The sequence below is a fragment of the Artibeus jamaicensis genome, unplaced genomic scaffold (genome assembly GCF_021234435.1).
Source record: "Artibeus jamaicensis isolate MK-2021 breed Jamaican fruit bat unplaced genomic scaffold, CSHL_Jam_final scaffold_916, whole genome shotgun sequence".
NCBI lineage: Eukaryota > Metazoa > Chordata > Mammalia > Chiroptera > Phyllostomidae > Artibeus > Artibeus jamaicensis.
In genome coordinates this window covers 61,985,293-62,004,502 of record NW_026522059.1, presented here as the reverse complement: position 1 = coordinate 62,004,502, position 19,210 = coordinate 61,985,293, and the positions used below count along the sequence as shown (strand labels likewise).

The 19,210-nt window shown below is 37.4% G+C and overlaps 1 protein-coding gene across 3 annotated transcripts in view; it reads left to right on the top strand.

Annotated features, from left to right (window-relative positions):
• The window catches only part of TPD52 (tumor protein D52), a 189,531-nt gene extending 174,827 nt beyond the window's left edge, over nt 1–14,704 (top strand). Inside the window, exon 4 of one of the 3 annotated variants that reach the window (XM_053661186.1) lies at nt 12,722–14,704. In XM_053661186.1, the coding sequence (XP_053517161.1) occupies nt 12,722–12,881 (160 nt within the window). In that variant the 3' untranslated portion in view covers nt 12,882–14,704. The remainder of the gene's footprint in view (nt 1–12,721) is intronic. The other 2 variants (XM_037142706.2, XM_037142707.2) reach the window with 2 other exon arrangements.
• The last annotated feature ends 4,506 nt before the right edge of the window (nt 14,705–19,210 follow it).

Sequence of the window (19,210 nt, the reverse complement as noted above, 5' to 3'; positions counted from 1 at the left end):
GCCTGTAAGTGTGAAGTCACAAGCTCTATTTCAAGCCCTAGGGTCTTTCTAAAACCAACTTGACTTCAGCAAAGCTATCATTTAGAATGGAAAGGCAGATAAAGTACTTCCCAGATAAGGTCAAGTTAAAGGAATTCATCATCACCAAGCCCTTATTATATGAAATGTTGAAGGGATTTATCTAAGGAAAATAAGATGATCAAAAATACAAACAGTAAAAGGACAGCAAACTCATACCTGTCAGCAGCTGAACCTAAAAACAAAAACAAATGAAACAAACAACTAGAATAGGAACAGAATCACAGAAATGAAGCTCACATGGAAGGTTATCAGTGGGAAGGGTGAAGGGGGAGAATGAGGGGAAAAGTACAGGGAATAAGAAGCATAAATGGTATAAAATAGACAGGGGGAGGTTAAGGATAGTATGGGAAATGAAGAAGCCAAAGAACTTATATGTGTGACCCATGGACATGAAGTGGGGGAACAGGGAGGAATGCTGGTGGGAGAGGCAGTACTGGGTGTAGGGGACTAAAGGGTAGAGAACATGGGACAATTATAATAGCAACTTTAAATAAATAAAGCAAGCAAGCAAGCCAGCCTGACTTCAGCCTTGTCAGCATGTGATAGGTGTCTACACTCTCTGCCTTGCCCTCACCTTTTCTCAGTAACTCTGGGTCTTGTCCTACAGAGGAAGCCGTTCAAACCTTCTGAATGGCAGCCTCCATCTGATTCTTTTATTAAAGGTTTTTTTTTTCTGTCTGACCCTTGCCAGACCAGACAGGCTATTGCAAGAACAGTATTTAAAGCATTTGGCTTTCCAGAAGGCACCAGAGGAAGTCTTGTCTCTTGTTGAAAGGGCACAGAAATCAGCACTGACCTGCTGACTACTACTTCTGCCTCCCACCAAGGAAATTGGTAGAAGATGGCTTCTCACTTTATGTTGCCTCCTTGGGTTGGGGGGGATGAGAAAGTTACTCTATTTCTCAATGGTATTTGCTTATCTCGTATACATACTGAGTAGGTGTTTGTTGAAAATTCCGCAGTACTTATATGGTAATTGATTAATTTAAAGAGACAAACAAGATTAAAAAGGGAAACGCAGTCACAGTCAAACCTACATCTTTCTCTTCTTCTGTTTTACACTGACAAAACTTGTCTCTGACAATAAATGTATATATTTTCTTCTCTCATAAAATAAAAAACTATATACCAGAAAATATAAGCCTTTGTGTTTAGATGCCATAATACTAGCTCCATCTTTGATCCCAGTTTTAGTCATCAGCATATTTTAGGTACCTGAAAGTATTTACTCCTTCTTTTCTTTGGACTTTTTGATATGTATCTTTCATTTCCCTAACAAGTGTGCAGAACAGACATTGTGTAGAAGGGCAAATTTAGAATTGCATTTTTTAAATATTCAATATGAGACAAGCAAAGTCGTTTTCTAATATGAATATATAAATTCATATTCTGGTCAGCAATAAATATATTTATAAAAACGGACTTAATATGGTTGTTAGCTGATAGGATTGCCCTTTCCCAAATTACTTAACACATCTCATCTTGTAACTCTGAGAAAAGTTTATAACTGTTATTATTGATGTCATATAGTACATTATATGCATATTCCACATTATTAAAAAGTGAATTTATTTATTAGACATTTGAAAAGGTTTCATTTTCACATTTCATAAAATAAATCACTGATTAAACAAGACAAAGCTTCTGTTTGTTGTGGCACAAAATTCCAATTAGCAGGTTGAGGTTAAAAGGAGCTTGGTTTAAGAGAAAAAGAAAATTATACATTTATATTAGACTTATAGAAAAAGATTAATATTATTATCTAGGATGATTGCAATTAAGGAAGTAGAGCTTGGTGTTATGAACAGTATCCTTTGCTTGTTACCTAAGGGCATGTGGGTTTCCAATAGTCACACCCTATGTAGTGTTTTTAAAGGGATAAGCATTAGTTTTTTTGAAGGGCTTTTCATTATGATTCAGGTAGCAGAAGTTAAGATTATAATAAGTTTTGTTTTTCATTTACAGCTTCTAAAGACTGGGATGATAAATTAGGATTTAAGATTCGTGCGGTATTTTACATTTTAATGAGTGGAAATATAGAAGAGCTATAGAACTTTATAAACACTCTGCCGTTGTTTTATTAACCATAGCTGCTGGGCTTGATGGTTCAGCACAAAGAGTATGGTGGTCAGAGGATCTTGAGGCATCTTACAGATTGAACAGAAGAAAGCAATAGGCTGGGTGGTCAAAGAAACACAGCAGATGGTCTTCTGAAAAAGTGAGACAAATCCAAAATAATACCCAGTAGTCTGCATGTTAAGTTTAGTTTGTCAATTTACTATTTACATCTATAATAATATTTGATGTAGCAATTAAAAAGTTTTGAGTGTCTGTATTTTATATGTATATTTAATCAATTTTGACATAATACTACTCTATACTGTATTAGTTTTCAAACACTTAAAATTGTATAAAAGTGGAATAAATTCATAGAACTGCAAAAGACCTTAGGTTTATCCTAACACTGCTTTTAATGATGAGGAATACTTAGACAGCTCTCTCTCTCTCTCTCTGTCTCACACGCATACACACAAACACACAAGCACATACATGGTCAAGTTGCTGGTTTCACATGTAGATCAACATTACAGTGAACATTTGTACAAATTAGAAAAACCAAATTGGTGTTAAACCATTAGAAGTATTTTAATTTTTCTTTCAAAAAAGAAAAGAATTTACTTCTTAAGTCATAAAACTTTAAATAGAAATTGTAAGAGATTCAGAAAAAAGTTTTAAACTATTTTAACTTATTTGGATGAAAACATAGATGGTTAATGATTGCAAGAGAACTGTTCTTAAAACCTCTGAGAATTATGATTGCAACAAGACACCTAAATTAACTAGCAAATCAGATTCTTCACCTGGGCTGGTGTAGTTCAGTGGATTGAGCATGGGCTGCAAACCAAAGAGTCGGAGGTTCGATTCCCACTCAGGGCACATGCCTAGGTTGCAGGCCAGGTCCCCCATAGGGGATGTGCGAGAGGCAACCACACATTGATGTTTCTCTCTCTTTCTCCTTCCCTTTCCCTTTCTCTAAAAATAAATAAATCTTTAAAAAATGAAAAAAAAATCTACACAATATTTTTTGGGGATACTGAGGTTCAGTCCAAGCCTTGTAATTATCAGCTTTGTATTATTTAGTAAATTTGTATCAAAGAACTACCCAGAGAGGGTCTCTTTATTTTCACTCTAGGAGAACCATCACCAGCATGCACTGACAGATGTTAAAGAATATCTATGAAAAGACTTTCCTCTCCAAAGGAAAGTCTTTAAACCATGTTCCTAATACAGAAATGTAAAACCAGATTTAAGTGTCCTTTTCCTAGAAAACAGCTCAAACATGCAAACTCATTTACTGAAGCATATGTTCTGAAAAATGCACAGTGGAAGAGAGCAGTCCCAGTGGAGGCTGCGCTTGAATCCATTTAGGCTGGAGTTCACAAAGACCAGTCAAAGGCAAGCACTTCAAGTTAAAAACAAGGCTGTCTTCATTCTGAATATGCTCATTGGAGACATCTTATTTGCCTTTCGACACAGCAGTGTTCAGTGGTTTTAAATATGAAGTAAAAGATTGCTGGAAAATATTTGGTTTTTTCCTAATTAAAAGATGTAAAAAAAATAGATAACATTGCATAAAACCATGGAGATTTTTTTCAGTGATTTTTAATTTATTATTTGTTACCACTGAAAGTAATCATTTTTCTAATGGGGAACAATTAAAATAATGAGTTGGATGGCGGCACCATGGTTTATATTTTATTTCAAAGGGAAAACATTATAAGACTACATGAAGTGGTAATTTCTTACCATCCTTAAAGGGATTAAGTTTACAGTTCTTGCAAGAAGCCATAGGTAATTGAGACCTTAAGAAAAGGGACGGGAAAAAGTCTGTGCATCCTCTTCTACCACTTTGTGGCATTCGCCAGTGACTTGACCTCCATGTATGTTAACTTTAGGTCTGTAACATGGGGGGAGCTGTCTTTATGGAGAATTTAATTTAACCTCAAAATGTCTAATAAGACAGTTCTGTTGCTGTGTGTCTAGGACAGTGTCACAGATTTGAGGAAGAATACAAAAAGTAACAAAAAAGGAAGTGTTCGAGGGGTTAGTAAGAGCAGAGATCTGACTGTTTATTATATTGCTGTTCTAATGGATAATGATTTACTATAACAAATTATTCCAAAGTGCTATTTTTTTTGTAAAACTGGGCTTTCTGCCACAATGCATGTTGATATGTTATACTATTTTTATTGTCAGTTTGAAATTGTCTGTAGCCACACTGTCACATGGTATTTAAATCAAGATGAATTAAAATTAAATATAATAAAAATTAAATTTCTCGGTCACACTAACCTTATTTCAACTGCTCTATGATCATATGATACAGAATATTTCCATCATCATAGCAAGCTGTGTTGCGTAGCATTTCATTAATAGGTAAGAAGATCAGTCACATATTTTTAGATGGCAGGTGTAGAGAAGAGTGATCTCCTCCCAATGCAAAGATTAAGCCAAAGGTTAAACTGTAAAGCAGGTACATTTAACACACATAGCAAAACACAAAATTGAAATGGTACTGTTGCTTGTGGTTCTCTAAAATAGGGAACATCACTTGCTAAGACTCTGAACAAAGTCAGTCTTCCATCAATTTACACTGTAATCGCATTCTTGGAAATTTAGTGTATCCTTAAACTTTTATTAAAAACAAACAGCTTTTATCTTTGGCAGACACAGTTTCAAGCTTGGATGTCTAGTTCAGAAGCAACTTTGTCATACAAAAGATTACTGTGCATTACAGAATTTCTTCATCCCACCCACCTCCTCTAAATGTTAACCCGATACTGTGACAACCAAAAGTACCTCTAAACATTTCCATCACATTCTGGTGTAAATATTCAAGACGGAGGGCCTGTCCAGGCTCTTCAGATAATGAATACTGGTTTCTTGGTTGGATACATTTTTTCTTTTATCTTTATTTTTATTGTTGACCCTATTATAGATGTCCCCTCCTTTCCCCCCTTGCATACGTTTTCTTGATTTATCTATTGTATCATATTTTAAATTTAAAATATAATGCTGTTATGTACCCAGTTCTTCTTTTTAACACCTGTCCTCATTTATTCCTGTTAGGGTTAAACTTAATTAATTGACTGGCAGTAATGAAAGAAAAATTTCTTCTTTATGTATGTATGGGCTGTGTCTTATATTAATTAGTAGATAAAGCTGGGGAGCATTTGAGATTTTGCTCCTTGGCATGTGTCATCAGTTTGGCTTAAATAAACTCATAAAAAATAAATATTAAAAAGAAAGAAAAGAAGGCTGTGGTCAAGGGTGGTTCTGCCACTTACTAGCTGTGTGACTTTGAGCGTTGGCCCAGTGAGTTTGTTTGGTGAAGTCCTGGGGTTAAGAAGCACATTGGAAATAAAACAACAGAAATAATGGTCACAAGGCCATGATGCTATGCACCTAAAATGAGGACCCTTTTACCTCAAGAAGCTAAACAGACCTAAAATCTAGAGTGGAACTTTCTAATCTTGGAATTCATAGATGACCTTCAGGTAATCCTTTGAAACTGTAGCAAAATTCTGTTTATGGGTATTTGTTCATTTTCTTTGGAAGAGTCCATTGATATAATCAAAGGAATGAGGAAAAACTAATTAAATAGCAGAGTGATAAAGCCCCATTAAGGAAGACGGTGTGGAGGAGATAAATTCAGGACTATAAAATCAAGAAGGTTGAGGGGTAGTTGAGTAGGGTAGAAGTTAACTACTGAAATGGTCAATTTATTTATTTTATTTTTTTAAATATATTTTTTATTTTATTGATTATGCCATTACATTTGTTCTATTTCCCCTCCTTTATTCCCCTCCACCCTGCAAACCCCTCCCCCACCATTCCCCCCCCTTTAGTTCATGACCACGTGTCTCAAGTTCTTTGGATTCTATATTTCCCATACTATTCTTGCCCTCCCCCTATCTATTTTCTACCTACCATCTGTGCTACTTATTCTCTGTACCTTCTCCCCCCTTCTCCTCCTCCCACTCCCCTGTTGCTAACCCTCCATGTGATCTTCATTTCTATGATTCTGCTCCTGATCTAGCTGTCCTCTTAGTTTGCTTTCGTTTTAGGTGTGGTTGTTAATAACTGTGAGTTTGCTGTCCTTTCACTGTTCAACTTTTTTATCTTCTTTTTCTTAGGTAAGTCCCTTTAACATTTCATATAATAATGGCTTGGTGTTGATGAACTCCTTGAACTTGATCTAATCTGAGAAGCACTTTATCTGCCCTTCCATTCTAAATGAAAGCTTTGCTGGATAGAGCAATCTTGGATGTAGGTCTTTGGATTTCATGACTTGGAATACCTCTTTCCAGCCCCTTCTTGCCTGTAAGGTCTCTTTTGAGAAATCCGCTGACAGTCTGATGGGAACTCCTTTGTAGGTGACTGTCCCCTTACCTCTTGCTGCTTCTAGGATTCTCTCCTTCATTTTAATCTTGGCGAATGTAATTATGATGTGCCTTGGTGTGTTCCTTCTTGGGTTCAACTTCTTTGGGACTCTCTGAGTTTCCTGGATTTCCTGGAAGTCTGTTTCCTTTGCCAGATCGGGGAAGTTCTTATTTATTATTGGTTCAAATAAGTTTTCCACTTGCTCTTTCTCTTCCCCTTCTGGTACCCCTATAATTCAGATGTTGGAGCATTTAAAGATGTCCTGGAGGTTCCTAACTCTCTCCTCATTTTTTTGAATTCTTGTTTCTTCACATTTTTCTTTTGGTCATTTTTTTCCTCCTTCTGGTCCACTCCCCTGATTTGATTCCCAGTTTCCTTTCCATCACTGTTGCTTTCTTGTGCATTTCCCTTCATTTCAATTAGTTTAGCCTTCATATGTTCCTCTAATTTGTGACTAAAATCAACCAGTTCTGTGAGCATCCTGATTACCAGTGTTTTGAACTGTGCCTCTGGTAGTTTGGCAATTTCTTGTTCGCTTAGATTTATTGACTCTGGGGCTCTGAGTTCACCTTGAGCCATGTTTTGATCTGTTCGCACCTGTTATGTTTGAGGAAAGGTGCCTTAGGTGTTCACCAGGGTGGGGCCACCCAGATTACTGGTTTTTAACGCTGTACGTGGGGGCGGGGTCAGAGAGGGAGCAATGGCGGTCCTCTCCGCTCCTTCCTGCTGCTGGGGCCTCCCCGGTCTGTCTTACTGCTCACTTCTTCACTGGTTTATCTGCACGCAAATGTGTGACCGCAGTCAGCCTGCTGCCTTGCGCTGGGGCCTGCACGGTCTGTCTCAATGTTCGTCTCTTCACTGGTTTATCTGTGCGCAAATGTGCGACTGAGGTCAGCCAGCTGTCCTGTGCCTTCCCCGGGTCTGCCCGTCGCTACTCCGCACCTGAGATCCGCGCCCTCGGCTCCCTGCACGCCCTGGTCCGGGGATCTTTTTTGTAGGACCTGCTCTGCTGCTGGCTCTGCCCCTGGCTCCACCCCTCTCACTAGTTTAGCTGAGCAGTTCGTTGTTGTTGGGCTCTGTATTGTTCGATTTTCTGTGGCTTGGCTGCGTTTATTGTTATTAAAACTTTGTTGTTTTTAGATTTGGTTGTTCAAGGAGGCAAAGTGTTTCCACTTATGCCTCCATCTTGGCGGAATTCCTGAAATGGTCAATGTAAAAAGAAGCTATGAAAATGCTTCTTGGAAGAACAAATAATAAGCCTATAGAAATTATCTTCCCTTTTAAGAAATGGTATGTGTTACAAATAGATTCATAAAAGGCTTAACTGTCAAGAAATAAAGAAGTGAGAGTGATAGGAAATGGGTAAGGTTCAACAGCTCAGCCTGCAGTCTTTCTTGAGCCACTGTCAAAAGAATAGTAGGTGAATCACTGTGACCCTCACGTAACTGACAATTTATGCTGCTTTCTTTCAGTTAATGCTGGGAAATATGGACCATTAAATGCGCAATTCTTTGAATTTTACTTGCTTTTGTTCAGTGCTATTATGCTCCACATCCTCAAAGGAAATTCAACATTCATTTCAAAAGAAATGTTTTCAGTTTTGTGGGACATTTAAGTTATATTTTAACAGAGGAATGCTTATACAATTAAAATTAGTAGGCTTTTAATCAAAGCAGATACTGGAAGAAAACCCACCTCTAAATTTCTCTCCTACAGGAGTTCTTTATTGATTTAATTATAACTTCAGATTGTAGCTGGGAGTGCTCTGATGCTTCCATCACTGCAGCACTAGAGTGTCAGCTGTCACTGGTTTATCTTAATGGTGGTGACGGTGGTGGTGGTGGCGTGGTGATGATGATTTGATGATAGCTAACATTTATTGAGCACTTATGTGGTTTTGGCATGCTCACTGAACCTGGGAGGTAGGTATAATACTTCCCCATGTTACAAATGAGGAAACAGAAACAGATGAAGCAGCTCGCTCCAAGTGGCACACTGGTAGGTGACAGAGTTGGAACATACCTAGTTCCTTGGCTCTAGAAGCCTTGCTTTTAATCACTACATTGGCTCTTCTGGCTTTTTATACTTAGGCCAAAATCTTTAAATAAAGTGACCATTTAAAGAGTGCACAAACAATCTGGGAAAAGAGCTTACTGACATATTCATTCTAAATCTTGTTATGTGGGATGGCGGAAGTCCAAATGGGAAGACTGAGTAGTGTCATTGATTATCAAGGACTGCAATACCGAAAGCTCACCACAGATTACATTGGCAGAACTGGAGTTCTCAGAAACACATTTCTTCCATCTTTCCCTTTAATAAAGTGTTTCAAAGTTAAATCAAAGGTAACTCTACATTAGTTGTGTGGCTACTGTTCCTTTGTGGGAGAATTATGTTGACCTTCCCGTATTCTGGGTTTCCCAGAACAGATAGTCTGTGTGTGGAAAGGCAGCCTGATCCAGGCTGCCAGTGGCCTTTGTGGAGAGGACTCTTTTTAGGTGCATTTCTTCATTATACATGGTCATTCCTTGGCTTTGTGTGTGTGTGTGTGTGTGTGTGTGTGTGTGTGTGTGTGTGTGTCTGTCTGTCTAAATTCCTCATTCTGAAAGACTCTCTTGTCACTTAGGAAAAACATCTGTTACTCTGAAGGTGATTAATGGGCCACTAAGTTCTGTCAGAGGTCCTCATCTTGCTGGCCTTTTATGTAAGCTGTCCTCACTTCCTGCACATGATGTACACAAAAAAGATCATTCTAGGCAAGGTTTTTTCAAGTGGTGATCACAACAGATTGCATGAGAATCGCTGCAGAGAGCTTGCTAAAAAGACAGACTCCTGTGTCCCACCCCAACTTGCCACATCACTCTCTGGGGTTGCCTCTCTTCATTTGCATTTTAATCAAACACCCAGGTGCTTCTAATGTAATGGAAAGGGTGGAACCACTAGTCAAAAGGCTACATGAAGTCAAATATATTCATCACCATACTGTAATAAGAGACACAGATATGGTTAAATCCCTGCCCTTAACCAGCCTGCACGCCGATAGAGAAGGTAACACTTAATAGAAATAACTATAGTACAAAGTAAAAGTTAAGTGCCATAACAGTGGAAATGTCTCTAGTAGCCCCCCCCCACTCACAGTTTTGCTTTTCACTGTTCTAGTTACCTGCACTCAATCTTGATCCAAAAATATTAAAATGGAAAATTCCAGAAGCAAACAATTAATACGTTTGAAATCACAAACCATTCTGAATAATGTGATGCAATCTCCTGCTGTCCCACTCCATCCCACCTGGCACATCAGTCATCCTTTTGTCCAGTATGTCCACACTGTGCACGCTGCCTGCTAGCTAACAGACAGTGATCAGATTGACTGTCCAGGTATCCCCATCCTTGTGTCCAGGTAACCCTTATCTTACTTCAGAATGGCCACAAAGCTAGTCACAAAACCTTTATTAGAGTATATTGTTATAATTGTTTTATTTTATAATGTTTTAGTTGTTATTAATCTCTTTGCCTAATTTATAAATTAATCTTTATAATATGTATGTATGTGTAGGAAAAAACATAGTATGTATCAGGTTCAGTACTATCCATGGTTTAAGAGGTCTTGGAATGCATCCCCTGCAGATAAAGGGGGCTACTGTACTTCCTATAGCAGAAGTCAAAGAATCCTTTAGACTTTTTTTGTTTTGTTTCATTTACATTTGGGTGATTCTTCATTCAGTACACATAAACTTCTGCAGTTTGCTTTTCATCTTTACCAGCTTACTGAGAAAGCTGCATAATTTCCATAATATTTAGAGATGAAAGCAAATCTTACCTATTATTAACAACTGCTACATCTAGAAATGGGGACAGTTTTGCCTCTTGTCATTACCAAGCACACTGGGCCTACACTTGAGGTTGCTAACATTTATATGACACAGAACCATCCACACTGAGGGCTCCTTCAGTGTGACTGCTCAGAACTTTTGTCCTAAGTGTTAGTGACATGGTCAACTTTTTTTGTAAAACATTAACTGTTCCCCTCATAGTGGTTATTTTACAGTCCACCTATAAATAATACTCCTAAAAATAACTAAAAAGAAATAGGCCAATAGGAAATAATAGAAAGAGAACTAACATTTACTAAGTACTGTATGTGCCAGGCAAATTTCAGAGAGGTTAAGTAAATGCACCAAGCCAAACAGCTACTAAAGCCAGGAAAATAGAGATTCTAGTTCATCAACAACTGGTGGCTCTTATCAGCAAGCATTTTCTTAATTTATTGGCAGATATCAGAGTACCTACCTGCTGCTATGGCACAGGATGGACACCAATCAATACAGTGCCATATCTTGGGGATTGTGCAGTCTAATGAGAGACCAGAAGTTCACACAGGTCACCACTACAAGGAAGTAAAGACGTTTGCACTGGCTGTGCTGTGCATTTGCTGTCTATTATCTCATTTAACCTTCTCAGCAAGCCTGCCAAGTAGCTGGAATTTCTGTAATATAGATGAGAAAATTGTGGTTTAGAGAAAGCAAGTGACCCAAGGTTCCCAGGCCAAAAGTAGTAGGGCCTGGATTTGCATCCAAGTCCAAGACTGCAAAACTATCTTCCTTGGGAATTTCAGGGCTGGACTCTTCATTCTGACAAGGAGAATGTTGTGGCTCTCAGGTGGTGAATTTGATGCATTCTACCTAGATATTTAAGAACCAACAGGAATATAGATAGAGGGGAAGTTCAAGCAGTGCTGACAACAGAAGCCAAATGACAGAGGGAGACAAGTATGTGGACTTAGTAATTTCCACATAAGCATTCTAGATGTGGACCCCATTGTGAGAAGTGACCAGAAAGGTGGTCCCCAGGAAGATCTTGTCATACCTCATGCTTTAGCCAAGGATGATAAAACTTGAAGGACTAAGTTGCAGAAATATCTGTGTCCAAAAATGAATGAAACTTGATAAATAATTGGATGTTGCAAGGGAGGAGGGGACAGGGGTCAACAGGAATCATAGGTGATTAAATGAATAACTGTGTATCATGCTGTGAAGACAAATGAGACTCCACTAGAACACAAGTAGTATGCAAAAGAGTGATCACCTTTACCTTGCCTGTGAACTCAACTTATTTTTCCAGCGGTTAATTCATATGGAATATGTTCTGTAATTTCAGCTTTCTAGGAACATAAAACTATGCCTCAATATTCTAGAGATAGGATATCTCTAATTTTTTTAGAACAAAGAAAATGTGATCTCTGCTGTCAAATACACAAATATACATATATGTAAATATAGCTATAGGAGGACTAGAAAATGTGACCATATTATTTTCCAAATTTTACTTCTATAGTCAGAAAAAAAAAACACCTCAAAAAGCCAAATAGCCTACATGTTTATTTAATAGACCATTTGTAAATTCCTTCAGAATACCTAACCATTCATTGTATGGAGACTGTTCATTGTATTGTCTACCAAAATCATTTCCCAGTGACCTTTTGGGAGAACTTTGTTTCTTTATTTCTGCTTAAAATTAAAATAGAATAATTTTAAAATTAACTTAGAGAATTTGAAGGTAATATTTTGATTTTAAAAGATTTGTGGTTTTTTAATCAGCAGCAATATTTTCAGTCTCCTGTATCATTTTATAATGTTAATGTTTAGACTCTTAAAATAATCAGCTAAGGGAGAAAGGTAAATGAGTATCATTTTTATTTGGTATTATAAAATACTTGAATATTTTATTGACCATATTGAGACATCATGCATGTTATGGCTGGCATTGGTCTTTAATTACAGTGCAATCAGTCCCCATTACTAAGTACTCTTGCACTTAGATTTTTTTCTTTTTTGCTTTTTAAAATTTTCTTTAAAAGGTTTTAATTTTAGAAGAAGAAAATGTATCTAAAAACTTTTTTGTTCTTGCTACTCTCCAACTTTCAAAATGAATGATGACATTAAAATCCAGAACCACCTTGGTTGAATTTTGGTTTGGAATACATGTTTATTTTGTTTATAAAAATATTTAAAGACAACTTTAAGATGAAAATTCTGATATAACTAAATTACTTTTATGTCAAAAACTATTTCTCAGATACTATTGTTTCTTTATCTTGAACCAACATAAATTAGAATTTGAATTTGAATGTATTTTAAATTGGTTGTTCATGTTATAATGTGTTCACTATTTTATTTATTTATTTTTTACTATTTAGGAAGTACCAGATAGGAACCAGAGTCCGGCTGCGGCTGTTAGATCTTGAACTGACATCTAGGTTCCTGGGAGCAACAACAGACACAACGATATTAGAGGCTGATGCAGTTCTCTTAGGGCTCCAGGAGAGTAAAGACTCTAAGTCAAAAGAGACATCATGAGAAATGAATCAGCTTAGCTTAATGCATTCACTCCTTCTTTATACAACAAGGATAATCATCAAGAATGCAATTAGAAAATTGTAAGTAAATGATTGAAAGAAGACATAATGAAAGTTATAATTATAGCTGTTATTTGTTAGAATTTTCTTTAGCTATATCTCCCTCTTTTTTATACCTGTTTTTCTCTTTGCAATAGTATAAACTGTACTGAGAAATTCTATTATTGAATAAATATGTTTTGAATACTCTCTGTGTGCACAGCACTGTTCTAAACACCGAAGAAACAGCAGTAAGCAAATTAGACAAAATTGCTTGCTTCATGGAGCTTACCTTCAACTAGGGGAAATAGACTAAGTAAGTGAAATATATAGTATATCAGATAGTGACATGTGCTAAGGACAAAAATGAAAGGAGAGCTGAGTATCTAAACAGATATTTTTCAAAAGAGAACATACAGATGTCTAGGAGATCCATGGAAAGGTGCTAAAATCCTGGAAATGCAGCTCAGAACCACAACGAGATATCACCTCATACTTGTTAGAGTCGCTGTTATCCAAAAGACGAGAAATAACAAGTGTTGATGAGGATATGAAGAAAAGGAAACCCAGTGCACTGTTGGTGGGAATGTCAGTTGGTACAGCCATTATGGAAAACTGTATGAAGATTCCTCGAAAAATTAAAAAACAGAGCTATCAGCATTCTGCTTATGGGTACTTATCTGAAGAAAATGAGAACACTAACTCAGAAAGGTGTATATGCTCCCATATTCATTGTAGCTTTACAGTTGCCAAGATAAGTAAATAACCTGTGTGGATAGATGAATAATGGATAAAGATGTACTAAATATATACATTGGAACATTACCCAGCCATAAAAAATAAGAGAATCTTGCCATTTATGACAACATGGAGGAGCCTTGCAGCTTGCAGGCATCCCTCTAGGTGAAATAAACAGAAAGATGTGTACCATGTGATCTCACATATATGTGGAATCTAACCCCCCCCAAAAAAGCTAATGAATATAGAGAATAGATTGGTAAGGGGAGTAAGGAGGATGAAATGGTTGAAGGGGGTTAAAAAGTATAAATTTCCAACTATAAAATAAATCATGGGATGTAATGTACAGCATGGTGACTAAGTTAAAGTACTGTATTCTGTATTTGCAAGTTGCTCAGAGAGTAGATTTTTAAAGTTATTGTAGGAAAAATTTGTGACTGTGTACAGTAACTGATATTAATGACTTATTGTGATAATTTTACAATACATAAAAATATAAAATCATGTTGTTTATCTGAAACTAATATAATGTTATATGTTGATTATATATAAAAAGGGAGGGACTGAGGTTATAAGGTATCAAAATGACTGATTGAAATTTAGATGTGCCAGTGGAAGGCCTCATAGAAGAATTCACTTTTTATGTAAAGGATTTTGTTTATTTTTCCACTGCTATAGTATTTAGAAAAAGCTCTTCTGAAAGCTTTTTATTGTTATTGAGGTATAACTTGATATGTAACATAACTAATTTTAAGTCTAAAACATAATGACTCAGTAATTATACATAGTGTAAATGATCACAGTAAGCCTAGTTAACATTCGTCACCATACATAGTTACCAGGAACTCACTTTTAATAATATCTGAAAGAAGCGAGAGGGCTAGCCACATGAACCTCTGGGAAAGAGTGTTCTAACATAGGGAACAGCTAGTATAAAGGTCCCGAGACAGGAGTGTGCCTCTGCAGTTTAGGGAACAAGGAGGAGGCTTGTGTAACTGAGTAGAAGAGGAATAGTGCATGAATCTGGAAAAGCAGGGAGGATTTGAGTCCAAGTGTAGACCTTGCTTTTATTTACTTTGATTGAGATGGGAGGGTGGGAGGTGGTCAGTGGCAGATTCTGAGCAGGGAAGGGGTGAAATCTGACAGACAATTAGTGGGATCCTTTTGAGTAGACTAGCTGAGTAGACTGAACTTAAACTATAGCAGCAGCCACAAGGCCTGCAGGAGACTGGCAGTGTTCTGGGGGAGAGATGATGATGGCCCTGATAGCTTGGAGCAGTGTTGTAGCAGTGGAGTGGTGGAAAGTGGTTGCTATCTGGGTATATTTTGAAGGTACAAGCAAAGGTATTTCCTAACTGGATATAGCATAAGTGATCAAGAGATGAGCGAGGGATGACACCAAGGGTTTTGGCCTGTACAACTGAAGAATTGAATTGCCCTTAACTGGGATAGGGAGGGGCAGGTTTGAGGCAGTTTTGGACATATTAAATTTGAGATGCCTCTTAGTCATCTATGTGGAGATCTTCTGAAAGCAGTTGGATGCGTAGGTCTAGAGTTCATAAGAGACATCTGGACAAAAGATAGAACCTTACAAATCATAAACATTTTATCATAGTCCACCAGGTATGTAGGTCTAGAGCCCCAGAGGAAAAATAGCCCAGTAGAAGAGTCCCCTGTTAGGCAGAGTGGTCCATTGCTGGTTGTCCCACCAAGCTCAGTCACTGGAGATGCCCAGGGAGTATTGCCTTAGCAGGGACACAGCAGCTAGAGGCTGCCTATGAGCTGCCTCCCCACGTCAGACTCTCTTCATTTAAACCGTGTTATGGAAGTATGACTGACATGTAAAAGCTGTACTTACTAGTACTTCATGTATACAATTCAAGGAGTTTGAAGATTAAGTATGCAGCCATGAAACCATCACCACCATCAAGGTCATAGACAACCAACCACCTCCCACAGATTCCTCCCACTCCTTTCCACTAACCTGTTTTTGAGGAGGTTTTGGGGGTTGTTTTTGTTTTTTGGTGGTTTTTTTTTGGGGGGGGATAGAAAAAGACTGTTAGCAAGACTGTTATATGTGACCTAATCACAAAAGTGACATTGTCTCAACATTGCTGTATTCTGTTGATTAGTAGCAAATTCAGAAAAGAGGATAATTCAGGGCCATGAATACCAATGGGTGGAGACCACTGGGTCATTTTTAAAGTGCCTACCACGTGTATGCAGAAGGTAGATAGTTTTTATTCAGTTTCTAGGTCTCTGGATCACAAGTACTGTAGCAGTATTTGGATCTGATAGAAAGCATAAGATCTGGACTTTTGGCAGATACAATGATTTGAGGAGGCTTGGAGGTGAGGGGGGTCATAGGATGTGAGTCAGTTTTGCATTTGGGAGGGATGTGAATAATTATAACCAAGAGGACAACTGTGGTACCTTGAATTACTCATCATAGTCCTTCACTCTCCTGTAGTAGAATCTTTGCCATAGTCTCATTATGATGAATGGAGTATAGATCCTTTGCCATTTAGGAACTCATTGTTTCTGTATTAGATATAAGTAAGTTCAGGAAAGATTTAGATGAATATATGAATGATAAATCCAGATTTGGGTATTAATGGAAACCAGGGAGTTTGAAACAAATCCCAAAACTTCTGAGGCCAATATGAATGGAATACTATGAGACTCTGAAACCACAGGCTGGTTAGAGCATTGGGCTGACCTGGTATTGCGTTACTTATATTCACATCATTTGGTTTTTAAAAATAAATACACATTTTGGTATAAATTTCCAAGGGAAACATGTATTTTATTTGAAAAGACTGTAACTTTCACCCCATGTTTCTCTTAAACTAATTACAAAGACCTCAAAACGTTCTAAGCCAAAGGTATAGGAAACTCTATGAGCAAATGTGTCTCATTTTATATCCACACACCTACATTCTCTGTGTGGGAAATGGAACAGGATTTTGAATGTAGGATCTTAGCCTCCAGGTAAGACACTGTATGGACCCTAAATCGTCTTGGGGACAGATGAAATCTTTAGAAACCAAAAAGTGGTTCAAATTACTATGATTTGCTTCATAAAATTGCCTGCTTGAAAAAACAGTCCCAACTCTTTTGCCATACTCCATAAGTCTCAAATCATTATGGTTTGAGAAAAATGCACATGAGACTGTGATAGCAATAATTATTTCAAATGAATGAATAAAAGAAAGCAAGATACTGTATTTTTTTCCAGGCAACATTTAAGTGCAGAATATTTTATTTTAGATGCAGTAAATACCACAGAAGCCAGTAGATAAAGATGATGTCCCAACTCCCCAAACCATACTAAAATGACTTGCAATCCCACTCAGGCAACTAAGACAGAAATTGCAGGCAAATGCTGTAAGCTTACTGGTCAAAAATAATGGTATGTCTCAGTTATGTTGCTACATAACTATGTTTTACACATAGTTAGTGATGCCCAATATACTAGTAAATTTCCAAAATAGAACCACAAAATGGATGACAATTTAGGTAATCCCATGCTTGTAATTTTGTTTCTAAAAAGTTTCTGGTGCACTAGTCATTTCTGTCTTTGATAACACCTTTCCTTTCATACTCAAGCTCTGGTGCAGGAGTTAATAAAATTTGAAATGATTAATAGACCAGAAAAAGTCCTGGAGAGTCTCCCAAGTGGATATTGTAATCAGCCTCCACATAATCTAACTTAAATGTTATTGATAGGTACGGAACAAGAACTAGAAAAACCAAGAAAGACATTATTCCACAAAGAACAAAGAAAGAGTGATTATGAAGTTGGCTCCTCTGGTAAACCAGAAATTAAAGTCTTGTTTACTCGGGTGAAGTGAATTAACTTTACAGTGATTATCTTCTCAATAATTCTCTAAGCCTGCCTGGGGTGAATAGGAAGTAATCTGTCATGAATGTTAACAGTGTGGACTGAGTGGATGACTGCTTTAGAAAGGCTGTAATGTGCAAGGAAGACTCTGCAAAGCTTCCTTGGTTATTAAGAGAAACAGACCTAGAACTCTTCCCCTATAGCAAAGAACTATAGCTAATTAGGTAGGGCTTATTCATCCTCCTAGGGTGTGTTTTCTCCTGCCCTCCTCTCCCAAGACAAAGACCACCTTCTGCTTTCTGCAGGGTGTTTCTTCAGATGCGCCCCTTGAGATACATAAGCAGCTCCAGGAAGTGAAACCCAGAGCATGATCAGGTATTTTCTTTCTCCTACGTCATGTTTATTTCCTATTCCAGTGCCTCCATACAAAAGACAGGAGCTGTCCACAGAAGTGTGGCCCTTCCTTGGGACAAGATTTGCATATTGGGACAAAACACTGTAGTCTTTGTGTCTGTTGCATAGAGACATATAGAGGCAGGGGTCATCTTTTCCAACCCCCCTGGCCTCATGTGTGTTGTCACAAGGTCTCTGTGCATCAGTTTCTATCAGCATAAGCAGATGGGCCAGGTCACCACACATTCTTCACACTGTTTCTCCTGCTGTCAATTTTTCCCCGTCATCTCTCCATCTGGACAAAGTTTACACAGAATGTGTTTTCCTCTATAGGACGTTCAGTATTTTCAAATTATTTCAGGGATATATGGAAAACATAATCTATTTTTCTAACCATTTATAATGACATGGACATAGTGATGCGATATTTAGTAGAGAAAATTTGTTTAAATTTTATTGATCAAAAAAACATTGTAAACTCTTGATTAATCAGGTTTCAGTTGCTAGGGAATATGTAAATGTGTACACAATCAAACCTTGCCTATAAAACTCTAAAGTGAATTACTCAGTCTCCTGGCCCCAAAACATTTCCTGCTGTTTAATATAGAGAATACTGGACAGGATTTAAAGTTTTCCTTGATGACTCAGAGCCACCATTATTACCCAAGTGGGTAATCACATCATTATGTGATTACCTATTAAGATGGGCAGAACTGCTCACTCCTACTGAGGGCCCAGGACCATGGCACCCTTCAAATTTTTGTCACTTGTTACCTATCACCACCCTCACTATCAGCTGATACTTCTTATGTCAATGCAGCTGCTGCTTCTAGCAACCCCCATGCTACTCTTTAACTGCAGGAACTTTTTGGTTATTATACTGATTCTCAGTAACTGTCCTTTTAGTTCTTCTCTTTGTTTTCACCATTTTTGCCACTTCCTTTCTCTTCTGTCAGCTGCCACTTTTATTGGTGTCAGTGTCCTTTTCTAATTTGCAAACTTGTTTTATAATAGCCTGCAAGAGGGTTGAAAGCAATTTTGCAGAGCTGTAGAAATGTGCATAAATTTTGTGAGATCTTTTCTTCTGTTTCAAAGCTTTGTATTCATTCTTTCCAGAAGCACAGTTTTGCTGTAGATTTTAAAAATGGTGATTAGTGTATCACAGAAATGAAAGGTTTTAGGACGAAAGAGAAAACAAATAAGAAAATAGTTGATTATTTTAAAAATCTATTTTAAGAATGACCTGATATATTTTCCATGACCTCAAGTGTCTAAATATGTTGGTAGAAGAATGTTTTAATTAATTATTTCTTTTT